At 39.9% G+C, this 19,025-nt stretch overlaps 1 protein-coding gene across 1 annotated transcript; it reads left to right on the forward strand.

Moving 5' to 3' along the window:
• The first annotated feature begins 1,233 nt into the window (after positions 1-1,233).
• Positions 1,234-18,240, forward strand: LOC116705039 (actin-related protein 2-A). The gene is made up of 9 exons (XM_032540871.1): positions 1,234-1,451; positions 5,500-5,610; positions 7,547-7,762; positions 8,037-8,109; positions 8,847-8,983; positions 9,540-9,689; positions 11,967-12,112; positions 12,566-12,698; positions 16,590-18,240. The coding sequence occupies exons 1-9, from the start codon at positions 1,404-1,406 to the stop codon at positions 16,758-16,760; spliced, it is 1,185 nt and encodes a 394-aa protein (XP_032396762.1). The 5' UTR covers positions 1,234-1,403; the 3' UTR covers positions 16,761-18,240.
• Positions 18,241-19,025: the final 785 nt, after the last annotated feature.

Genomic DNA, 19,025 nt, shown 5'->3' on the forward strand with positions numbered 1-19,025 from the left:
TACAATATGAACAGTATATAAGGGTTAAGACGTATTTTATTTTTATTACATATCTTTTGTTGCATGTCATTTATTACTGTGTTTTTGGTGTGTCACTGTACTATCTTGTCCATGTGATGCTTTAAGTTGATTTTGAAGGGCTTATAATGAAACAGGAGGCATTGTGGACTCTGACAGTGAGTTAATTGTTGTGCCTGCTAGGCTATCTTCAGTCTTTAATCTACAAAAATTCAGCTCCTTCAGTCAAGAGGCAGAATCCCCCCACGTGTATCAGCTCATCATGCATTCATTTCGATGTGCAATAATCTGCAATGTGGGAAAAAAAAGCAGATCTGCAGTTTTAATCATGTTTGTTTCACACTAGGTTTTACTCGTCTTCAGAATCAGAATCAGAAATACTTTATTGATCCCCGAAGGGAAACTCTGTGTTACAGTTGCTCAGATATTAGAAATATAAGAAATATAAATAAAGAAATAAAGAAATATAAGGAGTGTGGATATTTACATAGTTAAAGGTATATTATGATACAGTATTTACATAAATAACATAATTAAGGTGTTGCAATGGTGAAAAGTAATAGTAAATAAGTAAAAAGTGTTCTTAAAGTGTGTTGTGGTTTATTTTTGATGAATTACAAACATGTCCCTTTTTTTTAAAGGTAAATTATTATAGACAAATGTTATAACATACTTAAGTGATATGGGGGAAAGAGTGTACTTTCTAGATGGTTTGATGAGACCTGAGTAAGTAAAGTGGCCTTCATGAAGATGCGTGAAAGAATATTTTTCTTTCATTAAACATTTTCAAAGGTTGACATTTTTCTCATTTTATCTTATGGTTGTCAACTGTTTGACCAAAACTAAACAATAAAACAACTAAACTACTTCTGGATGCCTCTTACATTTACTGTTACTTATCATGTCAGTCATGATATTTCATCCTATCCTTAATAATTTTAGCTGCTTAATAATTTCTCCATGATACATGCTCTAAAGATCCAGAATGTTCTAGGGAGTAAAAATTTACATTTTTAGGCAGATGAGAGGCTACATGTCTCCAATACATTACACTTCTTTGTACATGTGGAAACTGAATCAGGCTTCACTGCATACACGAATCCAGGAACAAGCAATGTAATCAGTCAATGCATTTGTTGTGATTGTAAAAGTAAGAGTTTGAAGTGGTTGCGACCCGCCATTAAACGCAGAAAAGAAAGAAAGAAAGAAAAGGAGTTTGGAGATGAACATTATTGGAGGGAGTGACTGACATTTGAACGACTCTGTCACACACACACACCGGATGAGCACCCTTCCCTTCCTGCTATCGCCGGGTTGGTGTGTGTCTTCCTTCCGGCTTGCCGAAGAAAGTTGAGGGGGTTCAGCGGTAACTGGGCTTTAACATAATGGACAGCCAGGGAAGGAAAGTGGTGGTCTGTGATAATGGGACCGGGGTAAGTTTGCAGATTTGGTTTAAGACGTTCTTTGTCCGTGGCTCTCTGTAAACGGTGCCGTTATGTCGAACGATTTGCTGAAGCAGGAAGTGGGGCTGTCAGCGGCCAAGCTAGCTAGCGTTAACTAGGTGGACGGGTAGTTAGCTATCCTGTTAGCCAGCTAATTTTCATTCATCCAGACCCGACACGAAAACGGGACCTAGAGTGGGTTCACATGTAAATATAAAAGCTGAATACACAGCTCTGGCTATATCTCTCACTGCGGCATAAACCGTACAATTGAGGCTTACGAGTAACTGCTCATTTGCTACCGACGGTTACCAAGCTAAGGCAGCTAGCTAGCTAGCTTGCTAAGTTACTGCTAGCGTTTAACAGCTGGCTGTCTGGTTTCCGAATATTCTTTTCCCAGGATTGTGAAGGCATGGCCCTCCCTAGTCCGCTTTTCTTTACCTGTGATTGGCTTACTCGACATTTTTACAATAATCCTGAGCAATCACACTCCTTTTGCCAAAACCTAACCAACCCAATTAGAGCAGGCAACGAGTGCTACCAATCCAGAGGGTGAGCAGGGCGGGTCATGCCTTCCTAATTTCTTCGTCATCCTAGAAAAACAATCTCGCGTTTGGTTCACTGTCTGGAATCTGCGTCGGTTGTTTCAGGGATTTGTTTAGCAAACGATGCGGGATTTGCAGATTTAGTATTTCTGTTGCACATTTGGTTCGTTTATCAAGCAGAGTAGCTAGATGTCTAGCTAGGGGATTGTCCTGATACTTGACGCCAGCTCGGCCCATGGCAGGTTAACCATTAACCACCTTTCTGTTTCCCTGTCCAGCAGCTAGCACCAATTTCACGGATACAGCGTTACATTCCAAGATGTTATTGTCACGCCGGTCACACAAGTACTACATATGGCTGTGCAACACAACCTTTTGCGTCGTCATCACGATATCAACTTGCGTTAAAAGACAGCGTCAAAGACACCTAACGATTTTAGTTTTTAGATTAGATTTTTAGTTTGTTTAAAGAGCATTAATAGAAAACTGCACTTTAAAATCTCTTTCTTGGTGCCTTATGTTATTTGTTCACGTTCGGTTTGTTCAATAAAATAATGTTGAAAGTAATTCTTTTTTTTAATTCAACAAGCACTTATTTTTGTATTTTAGTGCAGTCAACTAAAAGCAGCAGAAAGGTGAACAGAATACATTTTAATATCTGTTTATTTATCCTAAGCATTAATGTTATCACAATATTCAATAAGGTTATCGCGTATTTTCCTCATATTGGGCATACCTAAAAACCTCTTTTATAAAGTACATGGTAAAAACGTGAAAATCTAATGCTGAAAGGCTCCTTCTAAAAGAAAAAAACAACTTAAAAGTAAGTAGAAAATATAGGGGACATATTAAAATATGATAAAAATAAGTAAATAACAAATCTGGTTCACTACTGCCTATAGCCAACCTCCATGAATAAAAAAAGTCTAAAAGGAAACTAAGAAATAATCTTTACACTAGTATGGGGGCTCCCGGAAAGTCGCCCTCCTCCTGCAGCGCCATCTGAAATTTCACCCTGCAGTTAGCAAGGTCTGTGGGACTTGGAAAGACCACAACCCATTCCTTTTTTCATATACAGATTTGTTCTTAATCTCCTTTGTTTTAACGTAACTTTACTGGACAGACGAGGTTTGACATATACTTTATGAAAGTATAGCTATGTAATAAGAAACATTACAAAACACTTTCTACTCCCATCCAGCTTATGACTGTAGCTTTCAGTAGCGGCTACATTGTTAGCAGCTAATGGGGATCCGAAATAAAGAAATAACATGCAAATGGCTGATCTGTGTTTATGTCAAGGAATTACTCATTGCACACTGGTAATACTGCTTCTTTTAGATCATAAGGACTTCCTTGCTAAAACTTGCCAGCAGTCAAAGAGGATGTTGGCTCAGCATGGGACTGACTAATAAGGCTATTTTTTTTTCTTTTCTTTTTTTTTAGATGTAACTTCTTACAGAAACTTATGCAGAGCTAGAAGGAAAAAACTCCCCTGTGTCAGGGGTGAACTAACCAGTCAAGAGGAAGTGAGAGGAGTCTAAACCACAGCCACATACATCACCAGCACATTTTCAGAGCACTGATATATGCTGTTTCACATCATAGTAAATTATAAAATCTGACAGTTGAACCTTGCTTTGCAACATCTATCCTTCCAAGCACAAACAGTTCCAAAACAAGACTACTGAGTTGTTTGGTTTACTTGTAAATTTCACAAATTTCCACTGATACTCACCACGGAAGTTGAACTGGTTCCGTAAGATAATTAATCAAAGAATTGCACTAGAAGCAGAATCAGGTCACTTTGCCTGTTACTCTTACAATCTTCTTTAACCACATTCCTTTGTTAGGACTGTAGACCCTTGGTCAGGGCAGAGGGGTAGTGACCTGTGTATGGCTTCTAAAAGTATTCTTAAAATAGATTAAAGAAATCATTACTCGACCAATGCAGAAAATAGACCTAAACACAGGAAAGTAATTGTAATTTAACGGTATTGTTGTATTGTTAGTAGTTATTGTAAGACCTGATAGATTGTATTATTACATTATTATTATTATTATTATTGTATGCTGTATTTGCATATCTATTTACTTTGTGATGGAAGGATTTTGTGAAATAAGGGGCCTTCACATTTTTAGTTTTACGTTGTTTGCGGTCACACAAAAGTACAAAGGCACAAAGGAAACATTAGAGCCCCACCGATTTTTAAGGCAGATACTGATACAAATATTTGGTTATTTAAAAATCTGATATTCTGATATATATATATATATATATATATATATCCAGAAGCGCATAACAAAAAAGATTTCTGTAACAGTAGTTATTTGTATTTGAGTTCTCACTGAAATATGATAATTTGTTTCATTGTCACAACAGAGGAACATCAAAACATATTGAAGTTCTAATAAATGTATAAAAACTTAACATGTAAAACAAAAACTCAATAACTAAAAGAAAAGAATCAGTGTTGCCAACAGGCACGTTGTAGAGAGCCCTCTGGTGGACAAACTATGCAACGCCAAAACTCATAACATGGTTGATCGTCCGTTTTTATTTTTTTCCTTTTTTTAAATATTTGTTTATCAGAATCATTTATTTGTCATTATAAATAAATCTGATGAATGAATATTTAAAAATAATATAGATATATTTTTTTTTACCGGCAATGATAAATACCGGTAGTTCGGGAAATCCCTAATGTTGACCGATAATGGCCCACCAATATATCGGTCGGGCTCTATCCAACATGCAATGTTGCAATAACAAGCATGAATTAATTAATTTTAAAGGATTGTAGGAAGGACTGTGCATAAATATGTGCAACTTGCAAGGTGTTGCTGGGGCAAAATGATAACACCACAGCATTGAAACTGAGACAACACCATGATACAGCTTAGGTGCTATCTTCTCCTGGTATACAGTTCAATCATACGATTCTTTGAGCTCATGTAACTTTTGTAGCTGAGTGACCTGCTTTTCCTCATGTCCACACAAAACTAACAACGGTCTCTGTGGCTAAATGTTTTCTAAAAGAAATACTGTCACACTCTCACTATGGATTTCTGATAGGGCTTTATAACGTAAACACTGAGAATCCACAACAATTTTTAATACATATTTGAGATATTAATAGATTAGCTAGAAAAGAAAATAATAATGGAATTTAAAATGAAATCAACCAAAACATTTTTTATTTTTTTTCTTGATAAAGGCTAAGCGTCAGCCTTAAAAAACAAATAGGTTCGGTGTTTCCTACCTTTTGTGCTGGAGGCTAAAGAAGGCGCCGGCCATAGATGATCATAATCACACACATATGGCTATTCGGTGTTTACATTTTTATCTCTGTCTGAATGATAATTAATCCCACTGTTATCAACTGGATTGCAGGGACGTCTGGCTGTACCGCACAGTTTATCTCATCAGTGCTTAAATGTATTTCCTCACGTCACTTCCTCTGTGCTCTGGTTTTCTTGTCTCTCTCTTTTAGTTTGTCAAGTGCGGCTATGCAGGATCCAACTTCCCAGAGCACATCTTCCCTGCGCTTGTTGGGCGGCCCATTATTCGCTCGACAGCCAAAGTCGGAAACATTGAGATCAAGGTACGAACCGGTCCTCTGCCCAACGTTACTGGAATCAAGGTCTCATTTAACCAGAAAGTCTTTGTTTCAAGTTTGAACCTGGTCAGGAAACCACTGATAAGGCCAAACTATAATCTGCAAATCAGTGAAAAAGCAAGATGTATGAAGTACACACACAACAGTGCAAAATCAGTTTCTGAAGTAAACACAATGTCAAAGCCAAAGACTGTCTAGTTCCACTCTAAAAGATCTGTTATCATTGTATAGTGAGCTCCAGTAAGAGTCTTTTTTTTTTTTAGTTCTGATATCTGTTGGATTACAAAATAAATCCTCTAACCACAAGCTACACCAGCTTGTTGTTGACGTCCTCCCAATACCAACTACAGTGTCTCCAGTGCATTCCTGCAAATGTGAAATATTTGAATAGATCGTGGGATCTGGGTAAAGATCTGTTGATTTTGCTGCTGAAGTCTAAATGTATAACAGTTTCCCATTATTTTCATGAAGCCTATATATTTCTCCTGTTCTTCCAAGTCTTTTGTTTGTTCATTTTTATATATTTTTTTTATATCTACCTTCCTCTTCCTCCATGTTTTGTTTCCCTCCCCCGATGAAGTAGAATGCCCAGAAGATGGTAAGTTCAGGTTGGTGTGTGCCTCCTGTTCTTGCCTGCTGCAGAGAGTTGTGTAATGTTTTGATCTCATCCAAATTATAACCAAATTAAACTTTCTTTGTTTTTAGATGGGTTTGTTTTTGTGTTCAGTGTCTTTTCTATCGCGTTTTCTTAATCACACAATGATACCATTCTTTTACATCCCAACTAGTTGCCGTTGAGTTTGAGTGTCGGATAGATATACAGCCCTTATGTTAATGCACTCCTCTCTCCAGGCTGAAAGTGTTGCAGAAACGGCTGTGACAAATCAAAGGCCAGCTGTTATCAATGGAGTGCTAAAAGAGATTTTGGACCGATTCCATTTTCAGAGGCTGATCTGCTGACTCATCATCACCCCCCCCCCACCCTCACCCTCACCCTCACCCCTCAATCCTGCTGCTATTTAAGCACTAAGATAATCACAACAGTTTTCTGTTAAAAAGAACCCAAAATGTCAGCTGCAGCTAGAACACTTGGTGCTAAATGATAAATGTTTTGTACCTGTGCATCACAGATCTGTTTACCTCTCTGTGATGACGCCACAAACATCTTATTTTTGTGATTATTATTTAGAGCATTTGCTTTAATATCTCTGGTTGTTTCACCTATTTACAAGTGCAGAAGAAGTGTCCACACTTGAGGGTGCATGGCAGACAGCTGAAAGTGGGATACGGAAACACATCTGCTTTTCCTTTTTATTTAAAAAAAACCAACAAAAAAACAAAAACAAATTGAGACCACATGGAGGCAATGCCTGTGACTGGTACTTTGTTAATGCCAAAGCACACAGGATGAACCCATAAAATGGCTGCCTTCACTAGGCTTTTGATGTCTCCAAGTGGAACGTGAGATGCTTGACTGTGTGGCTAACACTGAGCTCTAACCCAGCGGTTGTTTACATTGCCAGGCTGCCTTGCATGCAGCTAGTTGAATGGTGCAAAAACAAGTGGTTTACTGTAGCTAGAGTGTTTCCAGGTGTGTAGATGCATGGTAAATAATGGCTTGTTTTGCATGCTGAGTAACTGAGTTTTAAAGTAGTTAAAATAACTACTTTGGGCGAGGACATTAATGCAGCTGTTGCCGTCTGTCAGATGACTCGGCTTGATGATCCACTTTCTTTGATTTCATGAGACTAGCAGGCCAAGGGGAAAAGCTGAAATGACAGCTTGTATTGCCCTCATCCAATACTCAGTGCTCATCTCCACTCTCAGTGATCCTGAATGATTCAAACTGGCTTTCAGAAGTGGGGTGCTACTCTGCAAAACTGAATATTAATCTGTGTTGACCTTTGACCTCTCCCTCCAGGACTTGATGGTGGGGGACGAGGCCAGCGAGCTGCGCTCCATGCTGGAGGTCAACTACCCCATGGAGAACGGCATCGTCAGGAACTGGGACGACATGAAGCACCTGTGGGACTACACCTTCGGCCCAGAGAAGCTCAACATCGACTCCCGCAACTGCAAGATCTTGCTCACCGAACCACCCATGAACCCTACCAAGAACCGCGAAAAAATCATCGAAGTATGTTGACATTTATTTTTGTGTGTGTACAGCTTGAGCATATTTTTGTGGTTGTGTGAAGGGACCAACAAAAAGGGGAAATTTACTAGTTTATGCATTTCTTACTGTGGGTTTGAAGGTATTTTCAACTCTGTATCACTGTTACACTATACTCATTCACTCTATATCCAGTTAAAGGATAGACTTTATACATGATGTTTTTTGCATGTGTAGCCAGCTGTACTCTTTTCATCAGCAAGTAATTGAGCCTACTGTCTAACGTTTTCCGTTTCAGGTGATGTTTGAGACCTACCAGTTTTCAGGAGTCTACATTGCTATACAAGCTGTGCTGACGCTGTATGCCCAAGGTAGGGAGTCAAACATGCATGCTTTGGCTGCAAGTCTAAGTTTCAATATCGCAGAGATTTCCTGGTGTCCTATTTCAACAAACCTCTAACCCACAAATTAGATTTCGCCCTGATACCAGAAGTGTGTCTTGTATGTTATAACGGGTAAATCATTAGTAGTTTAGCAGCTCAGCGACAGAAGACTTCTCATTTTAATTGCGGAAATATTCTGGTGTGGCAGTACTTAACTACCACACCTTTGTCAAATAGTTTGTGCAAAGATTTGTTTTATGAGGAGACTACTTGGATAGCATGGACATGTTATTCTTTACGCCAGAAAGTCTAGACAGTTCCATGAACATCACTTTACACTGTTCCACTGACACGACATCCAAACATTATCTAAAGTGGTGGGATTAGTTAAACCCCACCTGGTGCTTCAAGAAGGACTAAATGAACTCGGAAACTATTTTCCCCTACACTGAGACTACGACTCAGTTTTGAACACAGAGCCCTGCATTAGCTCTGTGCACTGCGCTATCATTTTGTATCAGTCTATTACAGACTGAGCTGTTATTAGCAGTTAATTGTCACATTAGATGTGTTTATCTTTTCAAAATTTGTGTTTTTACCCAGCTAACAGCAAGCTAACAATAAGCACACACTAGACAAAACTCGGACACAAACACACCTAGCTTGGTAAAATTGTAGATTATTAATGTGTTAATTATTGTGTGTGTGTGTGTGTGTGTGTGTAGGCCTTCTGACCGGTGTGGTGGTGGACTCGGGTGATGGTGTGACACACATCTGTCCAGTGTATGAGGGCTTCAGCCTGCCTCATCTGACAAGACGCCTGGACATCGCAGGCAGGGACATCACCCGCTACCTCATCAAGGTACCCAGTCAGTCATGACAGGGCGAGACAGAGTAGCAAAGAACTCAACAAAAACTAGCAGTGCAAACAAGGTAGTTAGTCAGTAGAGTATATACTGTATAAATGTGTGATTTTGATTGGTCTAAAAAAATGATGTGGAGTGATCTTCAGATGGTAGATTCTAGATAATGAGACACAGTGGAGATCATAACGCAGAGGAGAGCCATTGTTCTACTTAATTCATAATTTATTGCATTTGTAGTTCAACAAATATGTGTGAGTCCAATCTCTTTACATGGGCTAGAATTATCAAAAGAAAAAAATGAATCCACAATGGGTTTTTTTTGTAGTCTTGTTGCTGTTTAGGAAGGGTCAAACTGACATCATCTTCTTTGTAAAAGGAAGTAACACGGTCTTAACTTTGAGGAGATCTGACAGTAACTAGTTCTTGTTTAATTATTATTTGAATATATATATATATATACCTCAGTCGTAACTCAAAAGAATTAGGTTTCTGACCTTTCTCTCCTTTCTGCTATTTCTCTGCCACCCTCTTCCTCCCTCTCTCCGGGTGCAGTTGTTGTTGTTGAGGGGTTACGCCTTCAACCACTCTGCGGACTTTGAGACGGTGCGCATGATGAAGGAGAAGCTGTGCTACGTGGGCTACAACATTGAGCAGGAGCAGAAGCTGGCCCTGGAGACCACCGTGCTGGTGGAATCGTACACAGTAAATATTCACGTTTTTCATTTTCACCATAATAAAACACTGATGAATCTGCTTAGATTCATATTTAATAGAACATTATTTTAATCAAAGCTACCAGAAGTGAGCTACATGTACAGCATCAGTGCACAGATTGTTGATACGTAAAAAGTTTAGAATGTGGCTTTCTGTTTGTCGTTTCACAGAGCAGTTTAACCGTTGCTGAGCTACAACTGTAATCTGGTGTTGGTGGTTGTCATTTCATCAGGTGTGCCGAGTAGAGCCCGACCGATATCGGCCAATATTAGACATTTCCAGATCTATCGGTATCGGCAATAATAATGGCTGATTAAAAACATAAAAATTATATATATATATATATATATATCATCAGAATCATATATAATGACAAATAAATTATTCTGATAAATGACTATTTAAAAAAAACTAAAACTGTCAACCATGTTATGAGTTTTGGCGTTGCATAGTCTGTTCACCAGAGGGCGCTCCACAACGTCCCTGTTGGCAACACAGATTATTTCTTTTTGTTAATGTGTTTTTGTTCAACGGACTTTAAGTTTCATATCTTAAGTTTGTATTTTTATACATTTTATTTATCATAGCTTTACTATATTTTGATCTCCTCTGCTCTGTTGTGACAAAACAAATATTATTAGATTTTAGTGAGAACTCAAAAAATAACTACAAATAACTAATGTGAAATCTGTTTATGTTTTGTAACGCGTTTCTGGATTATTTTGTTTTTTAAATGTATATCAACATATTGGATTTTTAAATAACCAAATATTCGTATCTGCCTTAAAAATCCTTCATCGGTCGGGCTCTAGTGCAGACACAGCAGCCAGTGTGAAGCCAGACTTAAAAGCGAGTTGCTGCCCTCACATGGACATTCTGTCCATTATTCACTCAGTTGGCATCAAATGGGGGAATGAACTGGACAAAAAGGAGAAACATAACCATAGGTAGCAAGCCCAAACATTTAAATAAAGACATGAAAAATAATTTCTGCAGTTTTATTAAACTCCAACATGGTTCCCCTTGGATGATCGTGGCAGCATGCCACATCATCTCGCTCATTGTATCCTGTCGTCACCTATCTAATAAATATGCCATAAAACAATGATAAAAAAAGAACACCTCCAATTGACAAAATCAGAGAAAAGCTCAAGAAAACCAGTCGGCACACTGAGACTGAATATAAGGATAAAGAGGACTAAAATCCATGTTTGTCAGTCACATTAAGCAGCTGTTTGTTTGTTTTTATATAGGTTGGCCATTTCACTATTAAATGGCTACATATTTCAAGCCCTACTTTTTGTAAAATTAGTTATTTTTATGTACCCAAGTTTTACATTTCTGCTCAAAATAGCCTTGCAGAAAGAATCCCTCCCATAGGATTTGTTATTCATAAGTGGCAGAATTTTGAAGTAATCAAAACTAATAGGGTAACTAAATCTGTTTCTGCACTGAGCTAAGTAGCCTACCACATGCCCTTTGTTGGTTCTGTTGGCTGCTTTAGGACAGGGCAGTGCTGCTGACTAACTGTTTTCTCTGGGACTCAAACATATTGATGCAGAGCTCCTCCACCAGGCTTGCTTTTCTTTCCAAGGCCCTTTTCCCTGCAGAGGGAACCACAGAATCTAAACGCAGGTCCTGACGTCTGTGTTACTGCACGCCCTACCGAGCACATGTTGTGTCTCAGAGCTCACTGACCGTGTGTGTGTTTGGGTTAGTGTAGGCGACCGTGTGTGTGTAGGTGTGTGAACATGTATGTGTAAGTATCGTTTTGTGTGCCGAAACAAGGAGGGCAATGTAACTGCGGCCGAAGAGCCCTGAACTGTGCCTTACATCATTTCCTGTGCAGCCACTTTGCGGCGGTGGCTGGGCTCTGCTTCCTCCCACTGCCCTCTGCTGAATGAAGCCTCTTTATATATACACACACACACACACACACACACACACACACACACACACACACACACACACACACACACACACACACACACACACACTCACACTCTACTCAGTTTGGAGGCTACACTCTCTTGGAGTATTTTTAACCAGAATTTAGCCATACATTTTTCATTTTAAAAGAGTTTATTTTGAATTTATGACATCCTTTCATACATTTCAAATAACCAGTGAATGGTATCATTTTCAATTCTTACATTCAGGATTTATGACTCTATTGAGTCATACATTAAGTCCTACCTCTTGAGTGGTGTCGTATTTTATTTTTTTTCCGTCTATATTCATCTCCTCCCTCCCACACATCTCCAGCTGCCAGATGGTCGTGTGATCAAGGTGGGAGGAGAGCGGTTTGAGGCCCCCGAGGCTCTGTTCCAGCCCCACCTCATCAACGTGGAGGGTGTCGGAGTGGCGGAGCTCCTCTTCAACACTATCCAGGCAGCTGATATAGACACCAGGTGAGGCCATGAAAGTGTACGGGTGCACTCCAATGCCGATAAAGACGCATTAATATATACTGCATTGAAGAGTGTTTCCGCTCTAGCACACATTACTACACAACATTAACAAGCCCCAACACACGGCCGGAGACAAGCAAGACGGTGGTGTCGCCCAACAGAGCTCCCACTGAAGCAATAGAGGGTTTTAGATATCAAAGAGTTGTGTATTGAAAGGATGAAAAAAAAAAATTTGGTATCTTATTGAGTGGAAATGTACAACACTTGGAAACCCAATCTGTCATTATGTATTCCTTGCTGTTGGAGTTGAATGCTGTATGTTGTAGAATGTACCTTAAGTCACAGAGGGACGAAAGGGGGACAAAAAGAGGAAACTAGCAACACTTCTTATTCTCTTATCTGCGTTTTGGGTCTCTTCCTGCTCTCACGCTTATTCTGTCTCCGTGTCATCAGGTCCGAGTTCTACAAACACATTGTGTTATCAGGAGGATCCACTATGTACCCGGGTCTGCCCTCTCGGCTGGAGAGGGAACTCAAGCAGCTGTACCTGGAACGTGTGCTCAAGGGAGACGTGGACAAGCTTTCGGTGAGATCTCAACCCTTTTACAACGCCTCATTTATAGTTCTAGCTGTTGACTGTGTGAAGAGCATCACGGTAGGACTCTGAGCTAAAACGGCTCAGTTGTGGTTTACGTTTTGACGTTGAGGTCATACTAAGTTTGATTAGTGTCAATTGCACTGCGACCACTGTCATATAAATGAAGAAGTGTGTCATTGAACTTTCAGATGAGCCAAAGTCTGGTTTTACCGCACCTGGCTTCTCACTTGGTGTGAATTAGTATTTCCAGCTGATGCTCTGGTGTTTGTTTAAGTTGGCCTGGGCGGAGCTTGCCACATGTGAGAGGAGCAGTAAAGTGCCAGAGAGCTGCAACTAACCGCAGGGAACATATTTGGGTCGGTTTAACGTGTAAACGGTGACCGACATCTGACAGCATTCCCTTTGTCCTGATGAGGTTAAATCCCACACACTGAGAGTTCACAGCAGAATACATTAGACAGCTTGAATTATGTCTAGTTACTGCTTCAACCGTGTCTGTGTCTGTACACGTCCGCGAGGTTTTGGAGGTTTCCCATTATGTTCCTCCGAATGGTGTAGTGTACGCAGACCACCACCAGGGGGTGATAGATGTCAACAGACATTAATTTAACTCAAACAAAGCACTTTCATAACAACATATGTGGGGTTCTCTTCCCAATGATAAATATTTGTTTTGGAAAAATATCCCTACATTACATTTCCACTTCAGACCCTGATGATTTTACTCAGAGCTATTTTGTAAACAAAAGTCTACAGATGACTCATACGTTTGAACGCAAGTCATTATGTGCTTTACTTTTCTGCCCACTGCAGCCGGCTTCGGTCAAAAGGGTTTTACTAAAAACTTTTTTAAATCTTCCCTGTTGCATATTCCAGTTCTCTGCTATTCAGCTATAAGCTCCGGCTGATTTTCCAAACACTCGCAATATGGTTAAATGCACTGCTATTTGTAACCTGCACCTTTTTATCTGTTTGTTTGTTGCTTACAACTGTGTGTTGACGTGAGCACCAAACAGAAGCCTAGTTTTTGCCCTATTTGGTGAAAATATGAGTGTTTGGAACAGAGAGCGCAGAGAAGTGGTTTATGCAGCAAGAGTGCTTTGAGACGTATGTATTGATGTCTTGATGCTTCTCCCATCCTAAAAACCTGTCAGTATATATGACATAAAGTGAAGCCACCTTTTCTAAGCTGATTTTGAGTGAATTATCACTTTAAAGCTGCACTAATATTTTGATATTAACAAAAGATTATGTGTAATGTCGCTCATATTGACAAACCCAGAGAGCTATCACCCGATGCTGCAGTTTCCTTCAGCTGTCCAGAGCCGTTTTTTGTATCTTTAAGTTTGTTGTTTTGGGGGGTGCCTGGATAGCTCACCTGGTTGAGCGTGCGCTCCATGTACAAAGGGTCAGTCCTTGCCGCAGCGGTCGCAGGATTAATTCCGACCAGTGGAACTTTGCTGCATGTCATTCCCTCTCTTTCCCCTTTACCATCTTTAGCTGTCCTCTGTAATGAAGGCCCAAAATGCCCCCCCAAAACATCTTTTAAAAGTTTGTATTTTAGGTTTTATGGACCGAAACATGTTGGTGGTGACCAAAACTGAGCTAAAGGAGAGTGAATGTGTGACTCTCAGAAAAAGAAAAAAAAAAATATTATAAAATAGATAAGCTAATACTTGTCTGTATCTACTGATAATTTTCTGTTTGGTAATATTAGATTAGACTACATTCAACTTTATTGTCATTGCACAAGTAAGGACAGCCAGTACAACGAAATGCTGTTTTTCATCCAACCAGTAGTGCAATCATTAATAGTGCTCTTTTTTTTCATAGCAGTGTTTAAAAAGACATTAAAAACACAGAATGTCGCATGATCGTGTTTTAGTCCATTATTAAAGTGCATTGGCAAATAAAGTGCTTAGATTTCTGAGAAATCAGACCGTCCATATAAGTTGAGGTGCATTAATAAAGTGGATAGTGATCAGAGGTAGTCACAGTCCATAGTCCGTGTGCAAAAGGAGAGGGGGCGGGGCAGGGGTTAGTGTTGAGCAGCGTTATGGTGTTGTGAAAAAAGCTGTTTCTGAGCCTGCTGGTGCAACTCCTCCTGTATGTTACAAGGCTCCTGTAACGTCTCCCAGACGGGCGGATGGAGAACAGGCCGCGACTTGGGTGTGTGTGGTGCTTGATGATATTTTGTGCACGTCGCAGACATCGTGAGTGATGTGCCAATTATTTTTTGAGCAGTTTTCACCGCTCTCTGTAGGGCTTTCCTGTCAGCCATTGTGCGGTAGTCAGTTAATATCTGAAGCGTTTCAACTTCAGAAGGTGATACATTTTGTCAATACAGTATTGTGTTTTACAGCTCCCCATGTGTCCAAAGAAATCTGCCGATATTAATGCATGTATGTCCTTAATATTCAGTGTCAAAATGCTGCATATTCTATTAATATCCTCACACAAAATATCCCATATCCAGTAACAATAATATACACCTCTACTTTTGTTCCCTCAGTTGTTATTTTTTGTTTCAAACCCAGTTTTACTCCAAAAATTTGTCCCTCCAGCCATTTTGGGATTTATTTAATATTATGTATTGGTGCTAACTCAGGTTCAGCCAAGCCGCCTTGGGCACCATAATTATGACAAATGTTCTCGACAATTGTTAGCCGTGGCACCAATTCCATATTTTGATTTGAATGTGCAAACACTAGCAGGGTATCTGCAAGTTTTAAATTTAATTTTCAGAGGTGGTAAATATGTATTTCTTGCTGGCGGTCATGTTGGTTATGTAATGTTTTTATTGACTGCAGGCTGTTGGGGCTATGCAACACCTACAAATTAAAATTGGGATTGTTTTGAAAGTGGATTGTTGATGCAGGAGTCTGTTTTTAATCCTTCTTTTGCGGAGTTTCAGTTGGCAACGTCACCTTCAAAGCCCTCCATAATCTCGCTCCTCCATACCTCTCTGAACTCCTTCAGCCCTACACTCCATCCCGTACTCTCCGATCCTCCTCTTCCTCACTGCTTACCACTCCTTCTGCCCGCCTGTCCACAATGGGGTTTAGAGCCTTCAGCCATTCTGCCCCTCGCCTTTGGAACTGCGTCCCACAATCCCTCCGTACCATAGAGTCTCTACCCACCTTCAAAATCTCCCTCAGAACCCACCCATTCCAAAAGGCCTACCCCACACGACTTCACTCTCCATCAAAATCAGGGAAAGATTGCTTTCTCTTAATTTCCTTTCTCAATCTTTTAAAGGGTTGTTTTGTTTTAATTACATTTGGCTTTTTGACTGTAAGGTGTCCTTGAGTGCTATAAAGGGCGTCCATAAATAAAATGTATTATTATTAATAACATCCGACCTGTGGCAAACTACTGTCACTACTGCTAGCTACAAAAGCCAAGAAGCTCACTGTCTCAGGGGCAATTTTAGCAAAAACCTAAATAAAACTTCACTTAATTATTTAAATTATCTATCCAGCTTCACGTCACATGAACAGGAATTCTTTTCTAATACTGCTGGAAAGGACTGAAAAAAGTAATCTAAATAATTTGTAGGTCATTTCATTCGACGTGCTTATTTGGGCCGATATCTTTGTGAAAGATGTATTGAATTGCATTTTATGTGATAATAAAAAGGTCTTTTTATAGAAACTTGGTTTCACATTGTTGTGCAAATCTCCATGTTGTCCTGCAAACTGCAAAAAGAAGTTCACACCGATTTCAGAAAAAAAGTAAGATGTTTATTACATGCAAATTGAGAGACCGAAAACCTTGGGACAGTTGGAGCTGCAGTGTGCACACAGCCTTGGACTGCAGGACACTTGTCTGTCACACAGGGCCCTCTTTTTATGTCTCCGTGTCCCTCTTGTCTTGTAGAAATTTAAGATCCGGATCGAGGATCCTCCCAGGCGAAAGCACATGGTGTTCCTGGGCGGAGCCGTGCTGGCCGACATCATGAAGGACAAGGACAACTTCTGGCTGACCCGGGAGGAGTACCAGGAGAAAGGAGTCCACGTGCTGGAAAAACTTGGAGTCACCGTCAGATAAAGCACTGGACGGACAGACCACACACACACACACACACACACACACACACACACACACAAATAAAATACACGCATCCCCCCCTCGCCCACATCGCAGAGTATATATCTATTTATCCCTCGTCTTCTCTCTTTCGGCTCTTGATACTACTCAAACATCAGAGGGAGTCAGGCCGTCACCACCTCCTCCTCCTCCTCCTCTCTTCTCTGCCTCTCTTCTCTCCTGGTTTGGAATTGGCTCACGCTTTTCCTCGCAAGCCCACGAGAACCAATTCCATCTTAGCAGATTTTACTCTGAAACCCCACCTTTACTTAAACCATGAATCTAAAGGTTAATGTTGACCTTCTAGTGTATTTTTGAATTTGATGTTCACTGAAGGTTAAAACCAGGGTGGGAAACTCTGCTTATTAACCTCCAAATAGCCACGTTGTGAGTTAAACTTGGCAGGTTAACCCACCAGCCACTGCAGTGAGTGCTTTTAGAGAGTTGAGTTTCCTCTCCTGATTAAACCTCCGGTAGGGGATAAATTGATACAAAGCATCTGTAAATCTGTATTATCACAATCAGGGTCCACCACAAACAGCCACGGGCCGCTTTCAGCATCTGTTCCAGGTGAGCGAGAACTGATCACATTTTTATGTCTGTTTTTTATAAAATGATATCATGACTTTTTTTTTTTCTTTTCTGGGAGAGGGATTTCTTTTTGTTGTGCTTTTCATTTTTTTTGTTGGAGTTCAATTTAATCTAACTTTATTTTTTTCATTGACATATTTTCTTTTGTTGCTGTGCACTACTACCATTGTAAGTGGAGTGTATACCGAAGTTGCTCCACGTTTTTATGAAGAATTGATGGTTGATTTATAAAGGGACGAATACACAAAAGGAAAGCCCCTGAGCTTGACATCGGGTGTGTGACGGTACTTTGGGGTTTGTGGGTGGTGACACGATGATGGGATGTTGAGGGGGAGTGATGCTATTTGTTCCTCATCAGCCAGCCTCGCCTCTGCCTCCTCTCTGTGAAAATCTCAAGCTGAACGAACGTGTGTGAGCAGTTGAAGCAATATTACAAACTGACGACCCGTCGTATTCCTTCAGATCCACCACAGCACGGAGGCAGTCGCGGGTTGGCGATGAGATCGATTTTGAATCTGGACGCAGAGCACCGCAAAAGTGTGACAAAATAAAACGGTATTTTATCGACGTCGAAATACTGTTGAGACCATATTTAAGTTCTCCAGTCCTCGGTTCCCAACGGTTGACGTAATGATTACTGGAGGCACTTCAACTTTGAGTATGACATTTTGTTTTTTTTTCTTCTTCCTCTTTCTGTGAACGTCTATCCAGTGCCAAGTGCAGTTCATGTTAACTGGATCTAATGTTTTAATGTCTTTCTTTTGTCACTGTTTTTGTTTTTATTTTCCTGTGTTGTTCATAGCATAACTGCCTAACGCTGATTTAAATAAAGAAAAGTGATTTATAAGGATGTTTGTGGGGCAGGTCCTTCTTTTGATAAAAGAAGCAGGTTTATGGAGTTATGAGTCAAATGTGGAACCAGAGTGATATCAAAATACTCGGTCTGGGTTTTACTTAGATGCTTTAGTACACATGTAAACCCAGGGAATCTCACAGTAAGGGTGCAGCTAACATTTATTTATTTATTTACAATCGAATGATTTTCTTGATTGTTTAGTCTACAAAAGTGTTAAAATGCCAATCACGATTCATTAGAGCCCAAGCTGTCTTTTTTTTGTCCGATCAATTGTCCAAATCCCAAATTCAAGAAAATATTTGTATTGTTTAAAAAAATGACAATCATTTCCAGTCCACTTCAAAAGATTGGTAAGAAAATCCTGTGTACATGTTCTATGACTAAACTTTGGAAGTTTTAAAGAATAACGCCTGTGTACACACATGAATCCTGTTGCCCAGACACCATGAGCAACCGATCTGACCTTGGAAATAGTTTAACAAAACAACCCAAAGTAAGATATCTACTGAGCTCCCATGTCAACATATCAATCTCCATGACAACTGGGAAAATGTAATAGTTAATTATATAGTTATACGTTGAGATTGTTTTCTAAGTCAAAAAGTAGTTCTGAAACGATTGTGCAAAGCCTGTAATGACGTGACCCACTTGTTGACATGCAGCAGTCAACTCGAGTTGTGAGTCGTCTTTGGGCTGACAGGGACCAACTGATAAAAACTGGTGCTAAGGCTGCTAGCTTTATGTCAACTCTTATAAAAACAAGAAAACATTCATTGCTC

Source organism: Etheostoma spectabile, chromosome 17 (assembly GCF_008692095.1).
Source record: "Etheostoma spectabile isolate EspeVRDwgs_2016 chromosome 17, UIUC_Espe_1.0, whole genome shotgun sequence".
In the NCBI taxonomy this organism is placed as follows: Eukaryota; Metazoa; Chordata; class Actinopteri; order Perciformes; family Percidae; genus Etheostoma; species Etheostoma spectabile.